This window comes from Brassica oleracea, chromosome C5 (assembly GCF_000695525.1).
Source record: "Brassica oleracea var. oleracea cultivar TO1000 chromosome C5, BOL, whole genome shotgun sequence".
NCBI classification, from domain to species: Eukaryota; Viridiplantae; Streptophyta; class Magnoliopsida; order Brassicales; family Brassicaceae; genus Brassica; species Brassica oleracea.
In genome coordinates, this window is record NC_027752.1 from 37910962 (window position 1) to 37921548 (window position 10587).

The following is a 10587-nucleotide window of genomic DNA, read 5'->3' on the forward strand; positions in this document are numbered from 1 at the left end:
TTTTATTTCGAATGCGTCGTTGCTTTGTCAAAGCATGATAAAATTTTGTGTTAAGATCCCCGGATGAATGCCACATATTCCGACTCTTCTGATGCCAATACTCTTCCTCATCCTTATACGCCTCTTGTAATTTCCTGGAAATCTCAATAATATCCTCTTGTGATCTGTTGTTATATGTTTGTACCTCCTTCAGAGCTTGTTGAAGATTATGAATTTTTTCCTTTCCATATGGTTGATTTTCCTTCCGCCAAGATGATATCTCATGTCGGCAGTTACTAATTTTAGTAATAAAATCCTCTGATTGACCTGTTCTGGATTCTGTCCAGCCCGATACAATTGACTCCATTAGCCCCTCTTGGCCTAACCACCTTTTATCAAACCTAAATTGTCCCCTTCTTCTCTTTGATGATCTGTCTTCCAAAAAAGCAATCACAGGGCGATGATCCGATCCCACCATCCTCAAGTATTATGTATAAGAAACTGGAAACAGTGTGTGCCATTCTTCATTAGCTAAGGCTCGGTCCAATCTGCATCTGCCCATCACCGTTCCTTTCCCTTTGCCTCTCCGGCCTTGCCATGACAATTTATTACCTCGAGCTGGGAATTCCAATAACCCACTATTTCGTATCATATTATTAAAGGGAATAAAAGATGTTGCACATCGTAAAGAACCCCCATCCTTTTCATGATTCCCAGTAATCTCATTTAGATCTCCTACAATAAACCAAGGATCCGACCTGGATAACCCATACCGGGTTAATCGCTCCCAAACTTGTTCCCTTAGTTTCTGATCCGGTTCACCATATACAAATGTAAGGAAAACTTGTTTCCCTTTGACCACAGCCTCAACATCAATCATTCTATTACTTGAATATAAAATTTTAACTTGGAACTCATTGTTATAATAGAGAGCTAAACCACCACTTTTCCCAATTGGATACACCGTAGCCAGATTGTCATAACCAAAGTGAAATTGAAATCCTTGTACTAAACCAAAATCCTGTTTCGTTTCTGATAAAAATAAAAAATCTGGTTTGTTTTTATGCCATATTTCCCGGAGATAACTCTTTGTCCAGTGACTTGCAATTCCAACTTAATATTTTCATATATATAAAGAGACTGATTTTGCCCTTTCGAGCGAGAGGACTGGAGTTCCTTTCTTTCTAACTGTTTACCACCATCACCCTGACGAATTACCACCTTAGCTACAGCACGTTTGCGTGGAGAGAGAAGCGAGCTTGCCATCCTCATCTTGTTGCTACCCGCTGTGCTGGGTTTGAGCAGCCTCCTGCGATTACTCTGTCTCGTCGCCATGTCATCTGCTACCGTTGCGTTGTTGCCATCACCACTCACCAGTTCCTCTTGCCCATCAACCTCAGCCAGTTGCTCAGCTTCCTCCTCCGAGAGAGTCTGAAACTCATCCTCTACCTCCACATCCTCACCATTCTCCAATATGGAAGCATGAATAGCCTCTATTTCCATATCAATGTCAGCTGCTATGTCCTCCTGTTGCCCCATCACTCCCTTGAGCTTGATTAAACCCATCTCCTCCTCAGTAGTGTCAATTATCGCCTCTGATCCTTCCGCCTGCGTCTTAGCTAGTTCAGTCTTTTAAAGAAGTAGATTAAAAACGGCGATGATATTGGCGACTAGGGTTTGATGATTTTACGAAGATGGAATCCGGGAATTCGAGCAGGGGATTGGGTGGACTCGATCTATGGTGATCACAACAAGGATTATGGGAATCAAGGCTTTTATTTGGTCCGATTTGGGAGAGATCCGGGAATCGGAAAGAGGATCTGTCGGAGTTTAAGGATCTGGGTCCAAGGGCGGTGGAGTCTGGACGCAATAGAGATTGATCTCAGGATCTTTACAGGTTGTAATTTAGATCGTGATTCTTTTCTTTCCTCTTCATACCTTCTGGAGATGGGGCTGTTTTACCTTACCGAGGTTTGGGTGTTTTGGTATCTGCGGGGATTGAGAGTAGAAAGTATCAAATTACAGAGATACGAATTAATTGTGGAATATTTGGTGTTTGAATATATGGGAAATTGGGGTCAATATAAGGAGATGACAGAAGTGTTTTTTTGGGATATCACTGGTTCTTTCCTCGTTCTTTGCATGCTTAAAGTTTTCTTTTTCTTCCTGATTATCATGACGCAGAGCCAGCTCTTGAGCTACGGTGAGGAGCTGAGGAATGGTGAGGGTATGCGCAAAAGACTGAAGATCTCAGTGGCGCATTTTGACAACTCCGCATTGATCAAAACCTACTCCAAGACTTTGATCGGGAGATGTATGAATCCGGAGGAACAGGAGATGAAGGCGTTGTTCACAAATCTTCTAAAGATTTGGAAATTGGAGGAGAGGGTAACGAGAACTGATTTGGGCTTTGGCAAATTCCAGTTCGACTTCAAGACGGAGGAGGAACTTGAAGCGGTTTTAATGCAGCAGCCTTTCCATTTCGACTATTGGATGCTGGCCTTGGCAAGGTGGCAACCAAAACAGTCCAAGTCTTTTCCCTCAGAGATCATGTTCTGGATAAGAGTCATTGGAGTCCCGCTTGAGTTTAGGACGGTCCCGACCTTTGAGAGCATTGGGGGTGCCTTGGGGAGAGTGGTTGCGGTTGATGTGAAGCATAACCGGGTGCAAGTAGTCATTGACGCGTTCAAGGATCTGTGTCTCGAGACGACGGTGGATTTCAAAGGAGGAGAGTTCTATGACGGGGAGGAAGCGGCGGTGTCTCTGCGCTATGAGAAGTTATAATAACCTGACTTTTATTAGTTTATTGTATCATAACTAAAAGAAAAGAAAAAAACATTAAAATTTATACGTCTAACAATAGACATATATTTAAAATAAATATAGTCGTTAAATATGATAATATAAATAAATTTCGATTTTTAGAAAACCGAGCTAATACTAAATTTAATGAAAAAATATATATACTTCATAAATTGGATGTCACTTTATTGATAAAAACTGTAAGACCTTCATAATTCTCAAACAAATAATATCGATGAACTAATTTCCATCTGTATAACATGTATGGTATAACATGTCGTTAGGTTAATTTCATATATTATAAGTATAACATGTATGGTATACTTAGTATATATATCAATAACATGTATGGCTTAATGTTCTAATATGTATTAGTTTATTTTAAATACCTGATTTATAGTGTGTTACAGTGAAATAATATTATACGTTATTGCAGATTACATGATTTTCATCTTTATCAGAATGTGAATCTATAGCTATAATATAAATGAAATTATATATAGCTTAAAGTTTCTTCAAATTATCTGAATTTATAGATATCTTTTGATCAGAACCATAACTTTATTAAATAATATATCACATTTAATATAAAGGTATATAAACATACAAATGTCTTGAGAATATTTATGGGATCTCTTATACTATATTTCAAAATCTTTTGAAATTAATTTTATATTGTTGATTAATTGTGTACACTACTCCACTAAACTATACCTAACAATTAATATTTATTGATGACAAAATAATAATATTTTTAAAACCCCAAAATAAATTTATAATATATCCAAGTAATATGATAGAATCTTTTCAAACTTACTATTTTCTGAATTTGACATAAATACTATATATATGTCACAACTCATATATGCATTGTAGTTTCTCTTTTTAATTTTTACCTTTTCCTAATTATGAAACGCATGTGTTAAGATGATTAATATAATGTAATAAAAATTAATGTTATTCTTTCATTATTAACCAATCAAAAGTTCTCTATTGATTTTTTTATCAACAAATTTAATTTATCAAAATTATCATAAATTTCAAATATATACAAAACTTACTTACCGTAAATAATATTTAAACGATATTTACGGCGGGAAGTCATGTAGCAACAGACTAGAAAACCGAAAAACTCACAAAAAGAATTTAATATTTATATTTAATTAAATAAATTAGCATAAATATAAAAATTAATATTAAAATAAAATTATTAAGAAGATATATTAATAAAATTAATCAGTATATTTATGAATTTTTGATACAATATATATCAACAATATGCCTCACACTATGTTTTTTTAACGGAGTGTAACATATTTGATTGTTGTAAATATACATCAATCTACCTTGTCACACACGCCTCTAACTACTCCATTATTCCCGGTTAACACTTTGTAAGAAGACAATTTAACAAACGCGGAAGAGAAGGAACCGAAGAAACGGTCCTGATCAGCCGCAAACGCTTCGACAAACGGGCGTGTGCGTGGGTCCACTCCAATCTCCGAGTCAATTCTCAGGTTGCCACGTCCCGCGATGGAATCATCATAATAAGCTGTGTCAAAGATCAACGAAGTCTGGTCGTTGGGAACAAATGTAGCTTCCGCTGTTTTGGATGTCGGAGAAAACTCTGGGCAAACAACTCGCAAAAATGTTTGAAAACGTGGATCCATGTTCGCGTTCGTTGCGTTTTCGTTATCAAAACGCGATAACACGTTGTTACAGTGTGTCACTCCTATTGAATGTGAACCTACAAATCAAACAAAACCAACGAAAAAGTGTTTATATAGATAGGTGTAATCCAAAACTGTTATTAAAAGAAATAAATATCTAAAGTCCATAGTTCATTTATTATGTATAACTGTATACACTTATTATAAATTTTATACTCCTGAAAATTAGATTTTGTAGATTTTTTGTTCTATAAAGATATATTTTCTAAATTTTAATTGACATTTAATAAGTTATATTTTTAAAAAAATATTAATTAAAATATTTAAATTGAACAAATATTATTGGTTGATAGTTATTGAAAAATGTAAGATAAAAATAAATATTATATATAACTATTATATTTTTAATATGTATGAAAAAGTAGAAAGTATGTTTTCTGTGAACTGAATGAGTATCAAAATATGTATATCTATACCCATAATGGCTACGGACTCCTCGATGGTCATGTCTATGCCAGCAAAGAGATTTAAGATAGAGTCGACATCAGCAGTGGAGGGAGGAAGCTCAGAGTCAGCCACGTGTTTGCTGGGAGTGGAGAGAGAGTCTTTTCTTCCTAACGGCACTGCGATGAGTGGGCCACCAGTGAGAGCGACGGCTTCTCTAGCGACGAGGATGATGAGGTCAGAGCAAGAGACTTGCTGGGGACATTCGACCTCCAATGAGGTTTTGATTGAGCCAATGAGTTCCCTCTTTCTGATTCCGAAGTTCTTGGCTGAGTCAAGCTCTGTGAACTGCTGGTCCCCACTTGGCTCGATTAGGATAGATGCGTCACATCCCTGTGAAATGAAGTAGCAAATTAAACACACATTTGTTCTTTCGACAACTGATTAAATGATGATCAGTCTGTAATAAATAGGACCGAGAATAAATGATACACTTGAGTGTTATAGCTAGCATGGAAACAAATAAAAAGACTTCCTGCTTCCTACGCAGCGGTCCATTACATGTTTACCTAAAGCGAATAAGAAATTTTCAAAACTCTATATTTGAAGTTTAAATGTGTTCTTCTCTAAAAGTAAAACTTCAAACTCAACTTCAAAACTATTTGTATTTTATAATATGGTTCTTATATTTGTCATAACTAATTTGAATTCATATAAACTTTTATAAATAACTAGCACATATATAAACATATCACAACAATATTAATTAATGAAATATTCTATTAGAATATAAAAATTTAAATAAAAATAACTTAACTAATATTAAACTTCAAGTAAAATACCACATTATTCCATAAATGATTTTCGTAATGCATATATGATCTATTAGTGTATTTTGAAGTAAGAATAGTTCTCATCATTTTTACTTTTTTTGAAATCAGATGATATTGATACTTATAAATATATTAGATAAGAACAAGAAAGTAAAACAGAACCATAAAATATTACTAAAATACTAATTTTTTTCGATGATATTAATACTCATGAATATATTCGATATGTACAAAAAAAAATTGTACGAAAAGACATCAAAAACAACAACAACATCCATCTTCAATTACACAAAAAATAATGTGAACAATATTTAAAAATTTTGAAGGTTTCAGATCAAACTTACATGACTACTAGTGTTGTTGTAATATTTAAATTTGTGTAATAGTTATGTCTTCATGTAATTTTTTAAAATATTTTTGTTAAGTTTCTTTTGTATATTATTGTTTTATTAGTTAAAATATTTTAAATCTTATTTAAAGTTTTATTTAATTTTATGTGTAAAATTTAAATTCTGTAAACAAAAATTAAAATATTTATGAGATATAATTTTTTTAAGGATTAAAACAATAAACAAAAAAAAATATTTATGGATTATAAAAGTGATGTGTGATTGTAAGGACCAAAATGTAAATAAAAATATAAAACTTCAAATTTAAAGTTTTGAGTAGTGAAACTTCAAATATAGAGTTTCACTCCTTGAAGTTCCTTTTTATAGAGCAAAAAACTTCATATTTGAAATTATATAATGTCTTTTGGAGATGCTCTAAGTAAAGTGATCTTAGCGAAATTTTCGTGTCCTGTTTATCTTCTAAGTATACAAATCACTATCACATAAATTACATAGTTAGCTAAATATATAACCATATATATATATAAAACATCTCAAACTTTTGTTTGTATAAAAGCAAATTAAACTACAGATAAAACAAAAGGTCAAGTTCATGTCAGAAAGACACTACTTCAGAACGAGCTAGCTCCGTATTTATAACCAAAAGAATTATATATGATCATGTATGTTTATTCACTTAATCAAAGTATTCGTGGAATACATAAACATATTTAACAAATTAATACTTTTCAAACCAAAACCCTAATAATATCGAGTTGAAAACGATTCTAGAGAGAGATGGATGTAGGATGGTAGAGAACCTGAACTTGACAGTCATGAAACATAAGCCTTAGCAAGGCGGCCGGAGCCGTAGGATCAAGAGCAAACATTGGTGAAATTGAAGATCTCACGATCTCATCGAGTCTTGGACATGTTTTCTCGTAGTAATTGTAAGATAGACCTTCATAATTGGTCTCATTTTGGTCGCCACTAATGCAGCTGCATAACAAGCTTATGATTACAAACCATGATGCAAAAGCTGCAGCTATGCTCTTTGGTTTCATCATCGTCTTTTTTTGTTTCTTTAACTGGAGTTTGAGTTGATTGAAGAGAAAATGACTTTCGTATTGCACTTGGAAGTGTATGTATGGATGGATATATAGGAAGCCGAAGCTATAGCCGTGACATTAATAATCCCAACCGAAAATTAAAGGAATACGACATTAATTTGATTTTAACCGACCGGTTTCGTTCGATTTTTGGTTTAAGTTTGGTTATCCTCATGCTTTCATTTCACGAACCCAAAGAAAAAGCCATATTGAATCCCCATTATGCCGGTTGATCTCAATTTTCGGTTGATTAATTCGAATTTAAGTGAAAAAGAAGCCTGCTTTATACAATTTTGCTGCAGCGATGTGACATTAATAATTAAAGTGCCAACAGAAGTAAAGACCGGCCAGAGTTGGTATTGATTTAAGTGTGGTTTAGAGCTTCTCGACCGAATCTATTGAAAATTAATATTACGTTGAAGAAAGTATATATATTTTCAATGGTAGAGAAAAACCCGACTGTTTCATTCTTTTCATCTTTTTATTTCAGTAATAGTTGATAGAAAACAGTGAACCCAGTGAACCCAGTGGACCGCTTTGGTTCAATTAATGGTTATAGGTGGAAACAGTTGATTGAGAAGACAAGACAAAAAATGAGTAGAGCAACATGCATAATGTGACCAGTTAGGTTTAGTTTCACGTAAGCGTTTATCATAATGTGACATGTATACATATATATTAACTATCTATCTACATGTTTATTGATTTTAGTTTATTTTTTTTTTTGACGAAAGGGATTTTAGTTTATACTTGTACAGAATCAACATTTAGAAAGCTCTAGCGCATACTTACTACTTTTATTATATTTAAACTATCATATGATTTTGTTAGCATTTTAATTTATATATACTAATTAACAATCGCTTGATTAGATGTTTTAACACCAGGCAAATGCATGATTAATGTCTTGCTTAAGTTAAAAGAGGCATGGAAGAAAATATATTTTCAAAATTTTTAGTGAAATGTTTTCTGAGAAAAGAAAATGTAAATGACCTTGAAATAATTGTGTAAGGAAGATGTATTGGATGAATTCAGATAAGCTTTATAAGTAAGCTATAAAAAAATTGGATCGCAATCAATATGTTCAGAACTTCAGAAAAAAGAACCGAACACAAAAACGATATACAAAAGTATATGGTTCTGATAAAGACGAGTAAAGAGTAAGTTGGTGAGACTAATTAATACGAGTTTTCGGTGAAATGAATGTCCTTAGCTGTTTCTGTGATCCTAAAAACTGTTTCTGTTTTTTTCCTTCTTAGATCCGCAAAACGTTACAACCAGGGCGGACGTACGGCCAAGGGTATGGGGTCATGTGCCCCCATCTCATTTTAAAATTTTCTTCAGTAATTCTTATGGTGTCTATGAAATGCCTCCAACTGAAAAATATTTTATATATATGTGCCCCCACCTATTTACATTCCTCCATCCACCTTACAACTTTCTTTGTAGTTTTACACTGCACAGTTTCACAAGCGTACAAGAGTATCCGTTAATGTTATATTTGATAATTTGATTAAAAAGAGATACGTCGAAAATTAAGTCCTATTTTATATGTTTTGATATCATTTTCTGTATAAAGTAGATAAGAATTTAACGGTATATATATGGATTCTGCTAAGAAGAACCAAACATGTTTTGATTAACCGTTTTGTTAGCTAGCAATCGACATAATTAAAGGGCCTAATATTGTCAACGAGAAGTAAATTACGTCAATTCTAAGTTATTATCAACAAGAGTATAGTATAGCCAATTTCACAATTAACAATATTAACGGCTTAAAGTTGTAGCTTCTTCTTCTTCTTCTTCTTCTTCTTCTATGTTCCCATTCTCATTAAAGTGAGCTTCTGAATTTGTTGTGGACAAAATATATCCCTTATTGAATAACCTTCTTAAAACTAATGTATTGGTCCCGCACTCATCGCAGCTATGCCAAACTATTTCTTTTGCCAAATTAATTGCATTAATACGTTGAAAACGACTAATACTTACTATATCTCATGTAAAGTTGTGATCCATATGCACTGTACATTTGAAAATTATTGACCTCAAGTTTCTTTCCTCCAAACACACATTCTTATGGATTAACATATATAAATGTTTGCAAGTAAAAAGGTATATTAGTATTTTTTTTTTAACGCTGGATTTATCATTCAAGGACAAAGGCCAATTGACCCAAGCCGAAACAAGCGACAAGGCGAGAACAAAGTATGAGGACTAAGGCAAAGACAAAGCTTAAGAAAAAAGAACATCAAAACATAAAACAAAGAGAGAAAAAGCAAAGAAAAGACATAGCGCCACCATTAGGCAGTAAAGCAGGACACATCACTGGACCAGAGCAAGGAAATTGTGCTTATTGGTTACGGCTCCCCGCTTCTCGCTCTAACAGAGTTCGTAACCAAGAGGGACCTCCAGAGGCCACATAAGATTGATAGTGGTGATCATTAGTAACACTTACAGCAATCAAGGAAGCCACTTTATTACTCTCCGGTACCACATGTTCCACCCTCCATTCACCAAAGCCTTCAAGAATATGAAGAATGTTCGACACCATAGGCCAGGCCTGAGGATGTAACAAGGGGTTTAGGAATGATTCTCTAAGAATGGATGATGAAGATTCAAAGATGATCTTGTTCACACGTAGATCCCGCATTGCCTTAATGGACCATAAGAGGGAACAAAGATCCGCATCAGGTGGGTTATCAACATTGGAGAAGGACCTTCTGCTATGCATCAGAGTCTCGCCTTCTCCGTTCCGGACTATCCAAGCACCTCCACTATTGACTGAACTATTTAGCCAAGATGCCGCCACATTACATTTAACCTAAATACCTGTCGGTTTAGACCAGCCACGAAGTCTTAAGGTCTGGGCACAAGCCAGAGAGACCTCTGAGCGTGGGGGAACCTGCAACTCACGCCATATCTCAGCTTCTATAGTGGCTTTAACCAAGACATTAGCAGGGTCCACTCTTTTATACTTAAAGCAAAAGGCGTTTCTAGCTTTTTATATATGCCATAGAAGCCAAGGACACTTGCAGTTATGGAACGATTATTTTAGTGAAGATGCAACATATCCTTCTCAAATGTTTCGACACCGTTTTCGAATGAACAAGCCCTTGTTCATGCATATTGTTGATCGACTCTCCGCTGAAATCCCATACTTTCAACAAAGAAGAGATGCTACTCTGGAAGGTTCGGTCACTCACTGTTACAAAAGGCAACGGCAGCAATTCGTATGATGGCATATGGTTGCCCAGCTGATGCAGTCGACGAATACCTTCGACTTGGTGAGAGCACTGCGCTTTTATGCTTGGAACATTTTGTTGAAGGAATCATAAATTTGTTTGGAGATGAGTATCTACGAAGACCCACACCATAAGATCTTCAACGACTACTCGATATTGGAGAGATACGCGGATTTTCC

General features: G+C 34.6%; 2 protein-coding genes across 2 annotated transcripts; one reads left to right on the top strand and one right to left on the bottom strand.

Moving 5' to 3' along the window:
* The first annotated feature begins 2154 nt into the window (after window positions 1-2154).
* Window positions 2155-2763, top strand: LOC106292249. Its single transcript, XM_013727853.1, has one exon. The coding sequence runs from the start codon at window positions 2155-2157 to the stop codon at window positions 2761-2763; it is 609 nt and encodes a 202-aa protein (XP_013583307.1).
* Window positions 2764-4004: 1241 nt separating this feature from the next.
* On the bottom strand, window positions 4005-7195 carry LOC106343832 (peroxidase 29). Its single transcript, XM_013783158.1, has 3 exons — window positions 6879-7195; window positions 4928-5288; window positions 4005-4528 (listed from the first exon to the last, which is right to left on the bottom strand). Exons 1-3 carry the CDS (start codon window positions 7122-7124, stop codon window positions 4119-4121), a joined length of 1017 nt encoding a protein of 338 aa, XP_013638612.1. The 5' UTR covers window positions 7125-7195; the 3' UTR covers window positions 4005-4118.
* Window positions 7196-10587: the final 3392 nt, after the last annotated feature.

What these genes read in the sequence shown, in the direction of transcription:
- LOC106292249 (XM_013727853.1), top strand. Translation starts at nt 2,155, where the DNA reads ATGACGCAGAGCCAGCTCTTGAGCTACGGTGAGGAGCTGAGGAATGGT.
- LOC106343832 (XM_013783158.1), bottom strand. Translation starts at nt 7,124, where the DNA reads ATGATGAAACCAAAGAGCATAGCTGCAGCTTTTGCATCATGGTTTGTA. An exon ending in TTCATGACTGTCAAGTTCAG is followed by an intron (nt 5,289 to 6,878) that starts GTTCTCTACCAT and finishes TTCATTTCACAG; the next exon opens with GGATGTGACGCATCTATCCT. An exon ending in GGAGTCCGTAGCCATTATGG is followed by an intron (nt 4,529 to 4,927) that starts GTATAGATATAC and finishes TTTGATTTGTAG; the next exon opens with GTTCACATTCAATAGGAGTG.